This window comes from Ixodes scapularis, unplaced genomic scaffold (assembly GCF_016920785.2).
Source record: "Ixodes scapularis isolate PalLabHiFi unplaced genomic scaffold, ASM1692078v2 PGA_scaffold1__304_contigs__length_218370807, whole genome shotgun sequence".
Classification (NCBI taxonomy): Eukaryota; Metazoa; Arthropoda; class Arachnida; order Ixodida; family Ixodidae; genus Ixodes; species Ixodes scapularis.
In genome coordinates, this window is record NW_024609846.1 from 171,254,889 (window position 1) to 171,273,145 (window position 18,257).

Sequence of the window (18,257 nt, forward strand, 5' to 3'; positions counted from 1 at the left end):
TTGAAAAGTGCCATATTTACATCGATCAACATGTAGAGAGTATTCACAGAAAGTTTCATTGGTTTACACAGCATTATTATTTTTTTTATAAATCCGGCCCATTAAATTTGGCTGATGTGGTTTTTTTTTTTTTAATTCAGCATACTTCAGTAGAGACGCTTCCCAGAAAAAAAAAATCTCCGCAAAAAAGTTGATTTTAAAAAGTGCCATATTTGCATCCATCAACATATAGAGTATTCACAGAAAGTTTCATTGGTTTACACAGCATTGTTATTTTCTCATAAATCCTTTTAGGTCCACCGATGCTAAGAACAAGGTAGAGGTTCGAGCACTTTGAAGACTCTTTTCTCCGTTCCGCTTTTTGGCGAAAGTTTCACTTCAGGAAAACTATCTTTTCTTAACGGGACAAACGGAAAGACTCGCTCGTTGTTTTCTAAAGTGGAATTCAATGGGCAATGGAGTTGTGCCGTTGCTTTTTTACTTTGTTAATGTCTTTTATAAAAGATGTTAATCTTTTGTCAACAAGATAAAAGGCAAGAAATTCATTGATTTTTTAGTGCAATGTTAGCATAAAATAAATTAATTTTTGGAAACTTTGTTTTCACAGTCACACTTTGCTAGGCACTCTGCTACATATCTAGTGAAGAAAAATGTTGGGCATTACATTAGTTTTCTAACAATAGTTTTCCTAAACAATGTCAGTGTGTTCCTGATAAAAACAACTACAATTTCTATCACAATTCATGTACACAGATGAAACTTTGCATTGCATTCTTCCTTGTAACTGCCAGTATATACTGTAAATTTCATATTAAGCCGAAGGTTTGAAAGTTGACCTTTTTGGGTAGTGTCCTCCCTTAATATGGTTTGTACGAATTTGTTCGTAGGGTTTGTTTCAACCTTGGAAGATTAGGCTGCTTTGTGAAGAAAAACAAAAGTGGATAGGTTATAGAAAGACGTGGTCTCAAAGCAGACTAGGGGCCCTAATTTATCTACACGGTGGGACCAGGACATCACCGCCTGCTGCAATTGCTCATGGCCGCACCGCCGACCACTCTGAGCAGGCGGCAATGTCCTGATCCCTTGGTCCTGTCGTGTAGATTTGGGGTCTAGGACAGTTATTTTTGCCAAAAAGTGCCCCATTCCATCTGGTTGATGTTGCCTGTTGGGGAGTTCTCTTAGGTCATCGAAATTCTCCCACAGTTTTGTTGCTAGGCCAGGTAGCAATCTTCATTACCAATTGTTAGTCAAGACAGCCCCTCAAAGTGGCAGTACAACGATTTCCAGACTTTGGACGATTAACTGCGGGAAGTGATCTGTGTTCCCTATAGAATGAGGAATGGCAGATCAATTTCTCTTAAACATGCTAGTCTTTTTTTTTTTTTTTTTTTTTTAGATGAAACAAATTGAAGGTCAAGGTACCCTTCAACTTACAAACAGTATTTTGAGCGACATCTCCAGGTGACCACCTGGTTTTCCGTTGAGTTTTGTCTCCAGAGCCCCCAGCCGCTTTCTCGGAGATTGTTGACGTTTCAAGAATTAGCATCGCCGAAGGTCGCGATGAGCGATCTGGACAAGACTGCTCGCCACGGGTCTGACGGCGAATGAAGCAGTGTAGGGGACTGGTTTCGTTGACTTTTGTGTGCCCCTGCGACGTGACACCATAGTTTCCGTAATCGTCACACGTGGCTGCAGATAGGAAAATAATTCATTTTTTTCTTTCTGCTGTGCCAAAATCTGAATTTTGTTGGAAAGGCTAGTTTTAGGAATAGTAGTTACACAATTTTAAGACAAGCTAGTGCAGTTCAATATGGTGAAACTTGCTTGAGTACATGCGTACTATAATATCCCAAAAAATGGCTCTTCAATTATCAAATTGGGTTGGAAATAGAGGTGGTCTAACCTTAGGTGTACAGCCCACAAAAAGCCCAGAAAAAAATGCTTCTCTCGGTTCCTCATCCACTCGAGCTTGCATCAGTTGCCACGCCACGAGTAGTATTATGTTTTTAATACGAAGGAAGGGCTTTATTTATTCAATATTTGTAAGTTTACAAAGGAACTGGCTATAGTATTGGTATCAAGGCTCCATAACCTACCTTGTTACACAAATTGCCCCAACCCAGATAACGTGGTTCTTGGGGATGGGCCATCTTTTGGTATTTTTCCAAAAAGATAAAGTTGAGCAGGAAACCACTGGGTTATCCTCGGGGTGAGCTATCTTTCCAGATATTGAAGGAAATTAAAGAGCATGGAAAATCCTTTGGCACAATGCTGAGAATGGTGTTGTACATGTAGGCTGATGCAATATTCGAAGCGACAGTTGTTTTAGATGTAGCCTCTCCAGTAGAGGAACATTTGCTTAATGAACATAGGCTGTAAGACAGCCCCACACTCGATTAAATATTGTTGGCAAGTTGTATACCTACCTGCTCGAAACGTAAACAAGTTAGCATTGGGGCTCACTTCGTTTTTGACATTGTTGATATCAATAACACTTGGTATTTTAATATTTTTATTCTGGCTTTGTGACGAGTTTGATCAGGACCATTTTGCAGTTGATTCCGATTTGTAACATCGTAACATTTATTTGAAGAAACTCGATTCCCCGAATGCTCGGTTTTGCAGTTCCCGAGGTTCCCTCCTGTCAACCCGGCCAGTTCCAGTGCAGGACTGGGGAGTGTTTACGTGGCAGCCAACGCTGCGATCGTTCTAGGGATTGTCCCGGGGGAGAAGACGAGTCGGACTGCTGTGAGTTAAATCGGCGTTTTTTTTTTTTTTTCATTTGGGTTGTCACGAAGCGTCTCTTTGGCATTCAGTTTACTCGTGGGTTGTTAGCATGGATCTGTTACATCGGCATACATTCATGGGCTCGTAAATCTCGTCTCAACTCTGCAACTCGTCGCATTTATAAAATCTGCCGGCACATTGAAATTTTGCATGCATTAAGTGTCTCGCTCATGGGCATCTGGAGGGGGTTGCCCCCTCCCCTCCCCCCCCTTATGGTATTTTAGGGCTATTGACAATGTGATGTCTCGGTGGCGTACCCTTGGACCGCAGTCACGCCGCTCTCCAAACACTGTCCGAGGCGCATTCCTTCCCTGTAGGACCATCCCGACAGATTGGTCATACGAAACGTTTCTGCGGACGTGCTCGAAGCATACATATGTATGAAACCATGGACGTAGGAAGCTTCATGAGGCAACGTGATGCCACCAGAGCTGAAGCCAGAGGTATGGGGGGACTCGCCCCCAACGATGACCAAAACCGAGAGAGACTATTGGACAATAAGGGGAGCTGACTCAACTAATGTTTTAGTCACCCTCGGGGCCCCGGTGTCGTGCCACTTCTGGCTTCACCTCTGGTGGCGTTGTCTCCTCCAGAAGCTTTCTACCCCCATGATTGCGGGTTAGCTGGGAACCTAGCACATGCGGCTAGCATGTTACTGTCAGCACGTGAAAACGGCGAAATTGGGGTTTATTAAAAGCCTGACGTTAGTCCGCTGTCAGAAAATTGAGCATTGTGGCAACTGGTCTTTGCGTTGGGGTTTCAGTGACCTGCCGATCGGATGAATTCCGGTGCGAGAATGGAGATTGCATTCCCATGATTAGACGTTGCAACGGCGTTCAAGACTGTCCCGACGGAAGTGGGGCCGATGAAAAGGACTGTCGTAAGTGGCCCAGCTCGTCGGACCCTGCCAAGCTTTTCCATTTCACCTTCGTGCTTGCCCGTTCATTTTTCAGTCATAAGTACATCTACTGCTTCTCGTTCATGCTTTTTGCCCATGCTGTATCGTCGGATAGAGCCATTTGGTATCACTGGAGCACTAGAAACTTTAATCTTGCTCACGAATCACTCATACAAGCGCATTGTAAGTTTTATATCATGCCGTGTGCTTTAATGCCCTGTTCCTCTCCAGTAATTTTTGTATTAATTGTGGCTTTATCGAGCTTTTCCTTCCTCACATGTACATCTAGGCAAAAAGTGACTGCTTCGCTTCCAAAGTGACCTTTTTCCCTTCAGGAGTTTCATCTGGATTTAGCAAAGCTGTAGAACCTGAATAGTTCATGGGAATGCAGTGAATATGCCTAATGCCTATCCACGTCCCAGACATATAACAAGGCACTTGGAAGTCGTGTAGCAAGCTTCTTGCATGACATCACCATATTTACACAAATTTAAGATCTTCTTGCAATTGAAAACACGGGCTTCGAGTTCCAGTGCACTTCTTGAAAGGTGTGTGCCTGTTCAGCAAAATTGCACATAGTGCCTTTTTTTTTTTTTTGACATGGTTATGCATTTTGATAAAGAAAGCACAACGGAACAATTCCCACAGCATTCTCCTTGCAACTTTGTGTTTAATGTCAGTGGTGTTCTAAAATGAATAGATGTAGCATTTGCATAATTTTTACCACTTGCGAATTCCCCCTGCAAGGCATTTTTATTAGCCAACCTAGACCGGCTTCTGTCTTCAGAATACAGAATTGTTTTAGAACTAAGAAAAGTTCTCCGATTTGTGTAAATATGGTAATTTTTCACTGTAAGATAGTCGTGCAAAATGTTCATAACTGTGCCAAAGCATTTCACTGTTGCCATTGGTAACCGATATCATGTCATACTTTTGATTTTTCAGGATATTTTAGTTTTCACATAACCACCAGGCATTCTGTGACTTCTTCCGACTTTGCATGTGTGTGTGTGTTGCACTTCACCGTCATTCCACCTCACACCCAAGTAGTCCACTCTGCACCATACTGCACGACATTGCACCATCAGTGTTCCTTGCACAGCTGTCCTGTCTGACATTCATAACCACCTCAACTGCCTCCCATCCTCACGAGAGTTCACTTGAGGACAAATCATGCGGAGCACTGCTGCCCTTTTTCTTGCCACTTATTTTCCCAAGTGCACATTGTCCCATGGGGTTCAGTGACCGTATAACTTGTTCAACTTGCCTGGAATCCTAGAATGCTCCAGTTTGTTTTTCCTCAGGTTTAACCTCTTTATACTTTTTGACTTTCTCTCTTGTTTCATCTGCTTCTTCTGTGTTTTCCTCACTGAACTTCACTCTTCTCGGGCTTTTCACCCTCTTCACTTCTCTCCTGCACTCACTCTTCTTATGCCCCCTCCCTTTCATCGTGAACAGTGTGCACAACTAGAGAGTGGCAGTGTGATTACGGGACTTGCATTGCAAGGCAGTTGCGGTGCAACGGGCGGTTAGATTGCCCGTACGATGATTCTGACGAGCGGGAGTGTAAGGCCCGTAAGTTGTGGTGCAACCTTCTACTAACCGGAACTCTGCGAATGGTTAACCTGTGCTCGTTCTATTTTAGCTGCTTGAGTTGTGCATGTCGGAGCATGGCCACTGTTTGAATGGATTGCATTCCAGCATTGCTGTCCAATTTATGGCATGTGGAGTATGTAATGCGCCGGCTTGCGTCTGTGCAGTTGGATAGCTTGTGGTGAAAGTAACTGATCTCCAAGTAATCGAGTTAGTGTTGTCAGAGTAGTTCATTTTGCTCTTTGTTTTTGGGGCCCGTGACCAAGTCACGGGCTACAAATGAAGTTTGTCGAAGTCCGACCACCTCGGTTGTCGGACTTTGTCATGGTGGGCCGAGGCAGACCAAAGGTGGACTTCTTTCCCGTTCTTTCGCATTGAAATTTCAACGTCGGTGTTCAGTAATTTTCTGACTCCGGTTTCATACCAAGTTTGGTGTAGTGATGTGTAACGTCTGACACTGCATTTAGTTTGATTGGGGAAAGCTTTATTACTTTCAGACAGCGACTTTCACAGCTCTGCACATTAACACCCTCTGCACGTTTGTGTGACTTGTGGCATGGGGTGGCTTCTCTGTGTTTGTGTGCCTGTCTTGGTGTGCACTCTAGTGGAGCATGATGAGCACAGCTTTTTTCAGTTATCTTTGCGGTTTGGTGTGTTGCTTGGGATGAGATGCACCCTGGGATTGGCACAAGCAGCACTGGGAGTTGCAGGAAATGTGGATGCCGCTGCTTTTCCAGCACCTGCTGCGGATGACTGCGCACTTGGGAAATTTCGCTGCGGTAATGGCCAGTGCATTGCTCGGGAATTGCTATGCAATCGCAGGCGAGATTGCACGGACGGCTCCGACGAGAGGAATTGCCGTAAGAGCCCCGTACCCCGCACTCCTCCACTTGTCCGTGTTTCAAGAGCAGCACTGCCGCCCTTTGTCCCCTCGTTTTTTTTTAGCTCGACCTTTTTAACTTGTGTTGAGGACGTCTGTTCCACGCACAGTTTTATTAGGTGTTCAGGTAATCGGTGGATAAAGTATCCTGGCTACTTCTCATTATTACAGACGAGATAAAATGAGAGATAAATGAAGCATTACATAGTTACCTTTTGCACATAGCCTTAAAACTCTAAATCTCTAGGTACCAGTTGTTAGAAGAACAACTTGCTGGGCTCAAAATCCTGGCCCCTGTTTACGACCCAACGAAGGCTTACTAAATAGGCAGCAGGTGACTAGTCTTGATTGGGTCCCGGTGTCACTCAGCTGGACTAGGTCAATATTTCGCTGGTGCGTGCCTTGGGCTTTTTGTGTTGGGACCTAAAGCCAGCTGGTGCCTTTTTTATGCTTCTGTGTTGGGACATAAGCCCCTAGATTTCTGTTAAACAGGATGAATATCCAATGGCGCTCAAAAGCAAACATTAAGGAAGGACTTCTTTTGTTGCTAAAATTGTTAAATTAGTATCGGTTGTTCCAGTGAAGGGGCTGGCGTGCAGTGTTGAAAGTTTGAAAGCACAGTTCTAACTGGTTAATTTTGCTTCAGTTGTCATTGTTCAAAGGTTATCAGCTACTACATAGCATTAAATGATAGCCAAGCTGACGAGTGCCGCAAAAAGAAGTGCAGCCATGTAGCTAAGCTGGCTATCAACTTACACAGATCTAAATGTGTGCCAATAATATAACAGTGGTGACATAGCAGTGCTGCCCATGTAATGCGAGTGCAGAGCTTCGTTAGTCGTATTGCAGTTGCCTGTGCATTTCCTTTTCCCCTCCCACCCCTTTTTGCCTCAATTTCGCTGCTCGGTTCTGCTAAGCGTCCGCTGTTCGCACCACAGCATGCAGCGACGATCAGTTCCGGTGTGGCAATGGCATTTGCATCAACAAGGCCAGGGAGTGCGATGGCTACAACGACTGCCAGGATAGGAGCGATGAGCTCAATTGTCGTAAGTGCCTGACTGCTAGGGGACCTTTTGCACAACACTGTTTTCTGGAAGGCAAAGCACTGTTTCCAGCAGTGTTGGTCATTGTAATTGCCGCTAGGTATCGAAGAGGTTTGGTGTTGTGGTGTTACCAGTGTTGACGGAGATTCTGCTCACAGTGCGAGATAGATATCTAGGTGTGGACACTGCGCGCGTTGCAGCTGCCAGTTAGTACTCTCCTTCCCTCCGTTGCAAGCGGCGCCACCATACAACGCTTTTGATAATCGGCTGGTTGTAGCCTGTTGCAGGCAGAGTTTCCCATGCTTTTCTATGGGAGACATGCTTATTTTTAAAGCAGTTTCCTGGGTGTGCCACAATATGTAGAACTTGGCACTTGCACTATGCGTGTTGTTTAGGCACATTGGCACTACTTTCGTGCCTCAACAGCAGAAAGAGCCCTTTTATTAACGCATTGCAGGGGAGAGCTCTCTCATGTGGTGTTCAAGCCAGTGTCTGTAAAGGTCGGAACAGATGCACCAAGTGCAGAACATGCTCAAGTGGCATAGCAGTGACAAAAATTTTTTTTTTGTTAATCTTTATTTTGGTGTGTTATCTGGCTGGCAGAGATGTTGTCGGAATAGGCTACTCAGGCGCGCTTGAATAGGACTTTATCTGGGCAATTGCATCGCAGTGTGTGCCGTGCTGTGTCCACACCTATATTATACCATGATTCCGCTCATAAAAGCGGTGACTCAAAATATCAATCTTGCTTTATTATGATAACTGTTGGAGAAGTGCAAAAGTAGCCCTGGTACTACAATATCTCTTAAGTATTATACTGTCATTCAATGACTTTGTCCTTATGAAATGTTGGTGCTCTAGTGTAACTTTAAGCCTGGATGCTTTTTTGTTCGACTGAGGAGCATGAGCAGAGCAACCATTTAATTGTATTTTACAAATGTGGGAACAATGCTTGTTGTTATCCTTAAATATATATTGATAGTTTTTTTTGTTGTTTTTTTTGTCTAGACATGTAATTACTGTTCCTGCATTGCTTTAACTTGTCTCTTTCTGGTTCGTAAACACAAACTTTTGCAGTCACCTGTTAGGGTTGTTTTAGTTGTACTGTAAGGGGTTCCCAAGAGCTGTAGTTAAGTACTGCTGATTTGAACAATAGTGACACAACTTGCAATTAGATGCATGTTTCTGTGAATTAAAAAAATATATTTCCTAGAACTTTAATTTGCATGCTATTATCCTCCTCTATTTTTTAAGTAATACTCCTTGTGTGGGAATTGCACTACTCTTAGAAAGGTGTTGTATGGATTATCATATCTGTAAAAAAACTCAGTGCCACGGCTCAATTCGGATCTGACTTGAGTCCATTTTTATTCAGCAATTATTGGAACTAAGCTAAAAGTTTTCTCATTGTTGCAACATGGAGCTTTAGTGAGTAGGTAGAACTCAGTGATGCTGGAAGTATATTTCGAGTGGGACGGCTGAAGCCAAGTTCCTTTTTATTTTTTATGTACTAATTTTTTCGCAGATATTGCAATCAGTTTAGTTTACTGTCCTCGCGAGTTCCTTTCTTCCTTTCACTACGTCGTGTGACAAGCACCCGGCGTGACGTAAGGAGTGCCTGGCATCTCCTTTCCAATCATTCTAATGGGAGGGCTGAGCCCTACCATTTACATTAACATTGTGGAACACTCTGGTCAGCTAGACTGGGTATCGAAGCTGTAGCATTACTGGTCTTCACTTTCAAATTCGTTAATGCTCCTTTTAATTAAGGTGTTGTGCAAATGAGTCCGGTTCTAGAGCATTTTGCAGCTTGCCACATAGTAGTAGTTTCCTTTTTCTCCTGCCTTTTTGTTTTCGCAATGTACAGTTTTATTCTCATTAACGTTTTCAGAAATGTTCTCACTCCTAAGTTTGTCCTTTGTGCAATGTTGCTTTCACAGAAAAAAGGTGTGCTCTCAACGAGTTTAGGTGTCACAGTGGAACTTGCGTTCCTGTCAGAGCTCGTTGCAACGGAACACGGGAATGCCCAGATGGCTCGGATGAAAACCAGTGCAGTGAGTGGTGTCCAATTAACCTGTTTCTGATTTACTAGTTTTTAAATTTTGTGCGAAATTTATTTCGAGAATAAAGTACCATAAAATCTCGTATGAACAACCTCCCCTGAGAGATTGCTCATACAGTTTTTCTGGCTATATACATCCATAGGTTAAAAATATAGAAACTAAGCTCACCCCTCATTTTTTTACATTGTGCTATATTTGATGGGAATTCATTCAATATTCGATGGGATGCAGATTGCAACTATGCGATCCGAGATGTCGTTACTTGTGACAGGCGGGTTTGTAGTGTGCAAGTGGTGACTACAGGAATGCCTGACTTCACATCAAGCTGTTTTTGGTGGGCGGGAGTGTTGTGTTAAAAATTTAAGAATCAATTAATAGGCCCAAAGGGAGAAGTTTGAAACCAAGGTTCTTTAGTCCTGATACTTGTAAAATTTCAATTTTTTAAAATGGAAACGCAGATTTTAGTAATTTTGTATTCACCGCCCAAGATTGCTTTGTTGTAAAGTTAGTTCCCCCTGCTGAACTGCATATTTATACAAAGTTTAGTCTCCTACATTTCATCCACTCCTCATGTACTATGGGCCGATGCTTAAAGACTGCAAGAGCATTCTTGCCACAGAACACTCCTTTGGGTTGAGTCTGAGCTTTTGTGTCCTTTCTTTCTGCCCCAGCGTCACCCACTTGCAGGATTGACCAGTTCAGGTGTCGTAGCGGCAGTTGCTTGAGCCAAGCGCGAAGATGCGACGGCATCTCCGATTGCCCCGGCGGCGAAGATGAAATCTCCTGCAGTGAGTTGGCTTTGATTATGCTCAAACGCCCTTCCATGCATGTTTTAAACGAAAGTTCACTGTAAATGAAAGTGCATGATCGCTACAATTAAATCCGATGGATTGAAGTGAATTAGTATGTTTGAACCAGTATCTTTAGGTTTAGAATGTTCGCACTTGATCATGCAGACAGGATTGAAGACCTCGATTGAATCTCATGAGGTGACAAGATAAATAACGGCTAGATTAACAAAACCTAAACTCTTGTTTAAGTTGTGTTTCGTTGAGGCACGGGCTGGAGTTAGTTCACCTGTGATAGCTGTCTCGCAGAGCAGTGATGGGCTGTGAAAAAGCAAATTGTCGCTGTGCCCTTTGCGCTTGTGGGATGATGTGCTTGTGGTAAAGGTGCAGCTTTGTTCACATATTACAATTCTCTTGCTGGAAAGGGTTAAGCAATAGGATCATCACAACTATTGTAAAAATGTATTTGCGAGTCCCCATCCCTTATGTACACTGGATATGAAAGTTCTGGCATCTGCATATGCAAAATCACGATACATGGCATGACACCGATATAAATTTGTCAATTAGTGAAACTTGTCAGATAACATTTTTCATGTCCTTTTTACCTGTCCCCATCTCTGCTTAGTTTCACTACTTCAGCTAATATTTGCCACTAATCTTTTTTAAACTGTTCTTTCTTTTTTTACTATAGTCCTTATAAATAAACCAGATCTATTAATGATTGTAGTATTGCAATACTGACTAAAACTTTTTTAAGGAGCACTGCTAAGTGAAGTGTTGGTGAGCTTACAATGTTTAGGAATGTCCTTTTTCCCAAATACAACTTCAGCATTCCCAAGGAAGTTTGTTTGATTCGTTATCTGAAATTATGTTTAATTTTAAATGTATACATGTATCGAACTCAAACCCCAAAATCTCTATCTATTCTTCTAAATGTTAACTGCACAACACTGTTAGCATGAACAAGCAATCGCCAGTTTTTCCAGTTTTTTCCTTAAATCTAAGAGCTGTCATCAAAACTACTAAGGTGGTGGAAAGTGCTTACTTTGGGCACTAACCCAAGGGGGGAAATTAGGTGCCAAACAATTCAATTGGAGATAAAAAAAAAAAATTGTATAAGTTGTGTTTGCGCTAACAGTGTTGTGCAGTATATCTTTATTCACCCTATATACATATGAATAACTTCCTTGTTCTAAGGTATAAGGGACCAGAACTCTGATTCTGGAATTTTTCTGGTCCGACAAAAATGTTAAATGCACAAAACGTAACCATGTTTAATGTAATCTTGATATTTGTTGGTTCATACAAACCTCCGAATTATTTTCTAGATTTTATTATTAAAAAATTGTTCTAAAAAGGGTTTATTGTTGAAATTAGGAAGCGTTGTCAACTGAAGTTTTTGCTTAGGCATCCTACTTGTCATTTATTGGCAGTTAAAGTATGCCCAAGTAAATGAGGAGTGGCATTCCAATTTTGGCATAAAAATTAATCTCTGGAAACAAGCTTTTTGGATTGCTTTTAGAGCTTATTCATGGCAATGAGTCAATGTTGCTTTTGCTGCTCTTGGATAAGTCTCTCTAAAAGAGGTGCATCTTTATTTATTTTTTCACTCAAGAGGTGGCAAACTCTGCTATGAAATGTTCTTTCTTATAGAAGAGCAAATTATTTCATAAAGTGTTTAGTTATTTATGATTGATGGCTTTCTCACCAAAAATGCCAGAAGCTTCCTGCAGCTAGAGCAACACAAATAACCCTCCTAGAGCCATTGTTGCAGCGCTAAGGGGGCAAAATGTGGTCTTCGGTAGACATGGATAGTTGTATATTTTTAGTAGGTTGGAGCAGAAATACCCCACTTGCTACAGTAATTGTTGGCAAGCCTAACCAAGGTTTGCATCAGAGCAATGCTTAACTCAAATAATTTATTTCAAAGGGGTATACAAGAGTTATAGTACTGTTGCATGTTCTAGATGGTCAACCACAAAGCTGTCAGAGCCACGAGTACAAATGCTTGTCGGGCCCATGCATCGACGCGCGCAAGAAATGTGATCGCCACAGAGATTGTCCAAATGGTGATGACGAGGACAACTGTATCCATGACACGAAAAGTGAGTCCTGTCTGTTTGGAATGTTCATGTGGGTATTCTCATTTGAGGCTCTCTGCATTGTTAGTTGTCACCCGTTCACTGCATCTTAGTTTGGGCCGTCGGATGTTATGCTGTTGATTGTGGGGGCTTGGTAATTGATCATTTGGTAATCTCCGTTTTTTGTTAGATAAAGTAATAATGTGAACACTCGCAAGCCTAAATCTAACTTGCATCTTTGGTTTTGTTTCATTTTCAGCATGCAATGATAACGAGTTTCAGTGTCACGATGACCAGCGCTGCCTGCCCGTGTACTTCCGCTGTAACGGCAGAGCTGAATGCAGAGATGCGAGCGATGAAAAAGACTGCCGTATGTTTTGTTTCTTTGGGTCTTTTTTTATTTTGCCTTCCCTGTTTTGCAAATTTTTATTGTGTACAGGTCTAGAACATTGTAGTTAGGTGGTTTGGTGTTTGACATGTTAAGTGCTCTACCTTCCGGTCCCTATTTGCATGAATGTGCATATCCCGCGTGAAACTTGACTGCTTCTGTATTTGCACACAAGCATAATACAAAGCCTGTAGCACTTCCTTATCAGTGTGAAAGGTGACTGTGCTGGCATTAGCCCTGATGCAGATGTTTCCTCCACGATTGCTCAGATATTGCATGAAGTTTGTATTGCACAATCCTTTTGGGCATCAGAATGCTTGATTTCTCTGAGCTGTTCCATTGCAGTGACGCCCTCATGAACTGCAATCCTTCGTAGCACTGCTGCTGTGCACTCTAAACCGATGCTTGCTTGCCTTCCATTCAATTTTGTACAGTCATGGACAATGTAAGCTGAAGCAACTGAAAGATACTGATGACGCTGCCCCGGCGCAAGAAGTTCACTTAGCAATGAGAGATAGCATGCTGGCGAGAGTGCGGCGGCCACTTCTTTCCACATTTAGTGAGCAGTTTGCTCCAACCTATGTGCTCTTGTTTCTGCCTTTATTATTTGGGTGCATGGATCCTGATATCAGTTATATTGTTTAACCCAATTCTGTGGACAGGCATAAGTGATAATAACTGCAAACATGCTTGGTAGCAGCATCACATGTGCAACAGCCATGTGCAGTTCTCACGTATTATCAAGCAGAGTCAGCAGTAGCTACTACAACCCTTTCCGCACGCTATCTGTTGTTGCTAGAACTTCTTGCTTTGAGACAGCACCACCTGTATCTTTCATCACTTAGTTGTTTCAGCTCACACCATCTGACTGTACATTCAAAGCATTAAACATTAATTACGCTGAAGAGCAATAATTGCTTTTAATAACAATACTAGTAGTTAAAATGGCTTTCTGGCCAATGCTGATTGACTGGCGCAATCGCTTTCGCATGTTGCTCTTGTAATGGCTGTCTTGTTGTGCTTCAGCTTGCAACCTTACTATGTGTGCTTGTCATGATGGGCAGCACATTGCTCCTTCTGCTTGGTGCGATGGAAGTTTCGATTGCAACGACCTGTCAGATGAGGTGTTTTGTGGTATGCTGCTTCGTTTGTCTTCTTTTTTTGTTGGTATATTTGCTTTAATTAAAAAGGGAGGACGTCCAACCAATTACTAATCGGGAACGCTACGTTTCGATGCCTACTCAGCTCTTCAGGGGTGACTATAGCAATGGCCGTTCACCAGCAGTGTTTTCATTTTCGTCTTCTTTTTCGGTAGTGCATTCCTTTTTGAATTGGTCATGTCTAAAAGCTTGTGGACGTATGTGGTTGGTAAAGCGCCGAGAGATCTTCTAATATTTTCTGGTGTAGTTTGTATGTGCCACGACTCCAAACTACACCAGAAAACATAAATAGATCTCTCGGCGCCTCACCATCTGCGTACGTCCACGGGCTTCGAGACATGACCAACTCAAAAAGGAATGCACCACTGTAAAAGGAGACGAAAATTAACACTATTCCTCAATGGCCGTCGCCACAGTCACCCCTGAAGAAGAGCCAAGTAGCCATTGAAACGTAGGGTTCCTATTTAGGGCTTAGTTGGACGTGCCCCATATTTATAGTAATTATTCCACCCAACCAGACTGATCTCAGTCGAATACTCACGCTCAAATATATTTGCTTTATCCTTTTGCCCCGGCTTAGAGTAAAGAAGCACGTTATCTGGCTAGAAATACTATATATAATGAAAAGTTGCGGTGTGAACAAAACAACTCGCAAAAACTTCCTTTTGTCAATTGTACGACTTCCTACAGATATTGAACCTGCTTGCATGGAATAAGATTCTATAAAAGGTTTCCTTAGGAATTAATCTTTTTATTGAATTGGTAATTAGTCTGATTACTCTATAAAAGGTGATTGCAGTTTGGTATCTGCACTCATCGAGACAAACTTGTTGACTGAACACATTTTCTTGAGCATTTATTTTGTTTTAAAAATTGTTTCTTCTCTCAGCTGAAATCCTCAAACCATTCTTCTCTTTGTAAAAACTAGATTTTTTTAAAGGAGATTTTTAACATTATTTACAGATTCAATGGATAATGTTTCAATATTATTAGCTTCATTTTAGGATGGCTGTATTACGGTTTGTAAATGGCTAGTTCACTGGTTTCTTACCTCTTTAATTTCCTCTGAAGAGAGCTGTAACCATTTATATTTTTTACTCAAAGGCTAGACAAGGATGGCATAAAACTGCTGCAAAGCTCGTTGCTAGACAAACATTTAGTTATTCTTATGGACGTTGGAAGGGGGATGCAGGAAGGGGTCTCACCCTGTACCCTACAATTATAAAGGCTGCGCCGGTCTAAAATATGAGTGGGATTGCTTCTTGAAAATCTTTGTAGACTGCATGCTGGCTGTTTCACTGAACACTGGACAAACTTTTTATGTAAAAACTATGTTACAACGATTAAAACATACGGCACAGACCGCCAAAGAACTTGTTAAGAGAGGTTGGTGTGCATTGAATAATTAAGTCGCTAATTACCTAGTTTTGCATAACTTGATCAGTAAAGATGATGATATTATCACAATTAGAAACTTGCTGGGGATTATTGAAACCCACTAAACGAGCCAATTCTAAAATGACGTGCAGCACTTGGGAATTGTGGTTTCGCACAAGATACTGCTTCGACAACATGGCTGCCAGGCTGGCAGAGCGAAAATGGGGACAATCACTAACGGAAAATCAATGTGGCACATAGAAGTTGAATGCGTTTTCGGGAACCAAAAGGAGCACTTGCCACATATTTCTAACATTTATTATTCTTGTAGATTTTGAAGATCCCAAGCAAGTTTTTAATTAGAACTTTTTTGCTACTTAAACAGTCAATTATGCAGAACTACTTAAGAAGTTCTGGTCTATGGGCTGCCATAAATAGGACCCTTGACAGTGATTAATATGCTTCTAATCTTGTTCCTGTGCCATGCAGAGTTTTTATTCACACACTTTGGTTGGTGTTTTGTGAAACACCTGGTGTACACATTCCATGGACAGAGCTGTTTATTATTGCATGCCATTAGTAGTAAAGGCATATGTAAAGCATTCTGTAAAATACCAGGCACGCACTCGCACTGGGACAAGCACTTACCCTCTCTTTTACATTGCGGTGCGCTTGGAACCGAGCAAGCAACTCTCGGTCAGACTTTTAGAAGATTCGTGTTTATTCTTACTCTAGACATAACTTTTACCCTTTCGTCCTGCTTTCTTGTTCTCGAAAGTGCCTGTTCATTCTTGCCCAAACACTCGACGCTCTAACCTCCTGGGCCGAATTTTTTAGATGCCGACTCGCTAAATAAGGAGCTGCGCATGACCTTGTCGAGTCAATCTCGCTCTCGCTTGCTGTTACACCGCCAACTCGCTGCCCGCTTTTCTGCTGTCTCAATACTCAATCTTTATTTTGTTTAGCACAAGTTCACCCTATTAAACTTCCAGTTTTAAACTGGATTTTTGCCACTTCTGCTCCTGTCATTTGTGACAATATTGCATATATGCCTAAAGTATAAAACATGCACATATTAAAGTCAACTCGGGGAAATGCCCATTCAAGTTTTGCCACGATTGTTCTGGGTTTTCAAGTGGATGCTTGCACAGTATTTGTACACAAGTACAACTTGCAGCTAGTGCCCCTGCTAATTTCGTAGAATGATGTTGTGTGATTAACCAATCGGCGTGCACCACTCCTGGCAAAGCGTGGTCCACCCGCAACACCCATAGTCGGGATCGTCGGCTCATTCACCGATCACTCAATCTCATTTGATGAAAATTGCATTTAATTTTGCCGAATTGCTGGGTTTAAAGCATTTTGTTTTTGTTATCCAATGTTTACTTCCCACACTTAACTCTCCTGTGCATACTTAAAGGTTAAAACAAAAGGTTGCTAGAACTAAGAATCGAGTTTGTTGCTCTGTGCAAAATTGTCAGTAACATTGTCCTTTGACCTTGTTTCGTCCCTTTCATGCAGAATGCAAGCCCCAAGAATTTAAGTGCACATCTGGCAGGTGTATTGACAAGAGGAGAAAGTGTGACAGACGTGTGGACTGCGAGGATTTCTCTGACGAAGCGGACTGTGGTAGGAGTCTTTCCTTTTTACGAGGAAGCGTGCATCATACAAGATGCGTTCTGATTTTTTTTTATACATCAAGGATCCTTCACTTATCTTCAAATGCCCCTTGGCCTAAATCTTGGGACTTTTACGATGACTTATATTTCACAAAAAAGGATGTCTCCTCTATCCTGATAGACCTGAACGTTGAGGCTTTACTTGGACTACTCCATCCAGATATACAGGGCATTTTTTTTTAGGCTTCAGGTTTGTTTAAAAAAAAGCCGTGAAAGCTACACTAATATGGCCTGTGCCGGTTTACGCGAAAACGCAAATAACTGCATGCTTATCCATGTCTTCGCGCTGCCAGCCTCTACGTAATATCCCGAGTCATCGCCCACCCCCCTACCGCCTGAAATTCATTAAAAAAGTGGGGTGGGCCATGTCTCGGTGGGTGAGCACAAACACTTGAAAAAAAACGGAAAAAACCGCCTATTTTTCTCTGCGTATCTAGCGCTGATGCACAAGAGATACATCAAACTCAAAACTCGATTTAGTTTCATTGTTTTATAAAATAAAAAAAAATGCTCACGAAAGAATATTTTACTATAGCGAAGTCCGTTGCTCGCATACGCGCTAGAAACACCGCCGATCTGCATATAGCGCGAACGTTTGTTCCGTGAAAGGATGTCACCACTATGTTCTCCTAGTTAGTAAAAAAAAAGAAAGAAAAGTCTACAAGAAAATAGAAAAACCGACCAGGCGCAACGAGCAAGCGAGCGAGCGAGCGGACCAAAGAAGCGACCAAGAGCAATGCTGGGAAAGCGGGAAAGCCGGCGGTCGCGTTGGCAAATACTTTGGCGTCGGGCCAAGTCGGGCGCCTTGTCAATTGCAAGCTCTTGCGCAACTTTCTTGTTTGGTGCGTACATACGTGCGTCCGTGCACGGCGGGCTATCAATGCACGGTTGGGACGCTCTGCAAACGTCTGTGTAGGGCGTTCCAGCAAAGCTTTATTACGCGTTGGCTTTGCCTAAAACATTGCACAACCGCGGTCGCGACGGGCGGGAAGAAGGAGCGGGTTCGCGATGACCTTACTTCGGCGGAGACAGACTTTGACCTAACACTCTGCGGTTACGTTAACGAACTCTTATTTTGTTATCTCCATCGTTTTCTTTTCGCACGGATACTTTGGGGTCGCTCACGGAGGAAATGCGTAAACAAAAAGAAGTGCCTTTCCCTCCTTCGTTTTACTTTGTCACGGACGTCCTCCAACTGTAAGGTCCGCGGCCGCGTCATTAGGGTAGGATGAGTCCGCCCTGGGGTATTTGAAGGGGTGGGCGATGACTCGGTGTTTTTTCGGAAATCGATATTGGCCCAAAAAATGGGGTGGGCGATGGCTCGGGGATGGGCGATGGCTCGGGATATTACGGTAGTCTGTTTAATGAATGGTATCTTTAGGGCACTACCACGCTCCCTATGCACTTCAAATCTTTCTCACATTAATTGACTGATTTAGTTGATTTTAGTGATGCTCAGCAAGTTTCTAACTGGAACAGTGTTTATTTTCACTCATTACAAAATATAGATTTTAGCT

The 18,257-nt window shown here is 42.4% G+C and overlaps 1 protein-coding gene across 5 annotated transcripts in view; it reads left to right on the forward strand.

The window, feature by feature from the left end:
• LOC8039553 (basement membrane-specific heparan sulfate proteoglycan core protein) overlaps positions 1-18,257 on the forward strand; it is a 430,543-nt gene that overhangs the window by 254,450 nt on the left and 157,836 nt on the right. For 4 of the 5 annotated variants that reach the window (XM_040222261.3, XM_040505271.2, XM_040222262.3 and 1 more), the window contains exons 9-17: positions 2,626-2,748; positions 3,551-3,667; positions 6,016-6,138; positions 7,097-7,204; positions 9,142-9,255; positions 9,936-10,052; positions 12,023-12,160; positions 12,396-12,506; positions 16,583-16,690. In XM_040222261.3, the coding sequence (XP_040078195.1) occupies positions 2,626-2,748; positions 3,551-3,667; positions 6,016-6,138; positions 7,097-7,204; positions 9,142-9,255; positions 9,936-10,052; positions 12,023-12,160; positions 12,396-12,506; positions 16,583-16,690 (1,059 nt within the window). The remainder of the gene's footprint in view (positions 1-2,625; positions 2,749-3,550; positions 3,668-6,015; positions 6,139-7,096; positions 7,205-9,141; positions 9,256-9,935; positions 10,053-12,022; positions 12,161-12,395; positions 12,507-16,582; positions 16,691-18,257) is intronic. The other variant, XM_040505272.2, reaches the window with a different exon arrangement.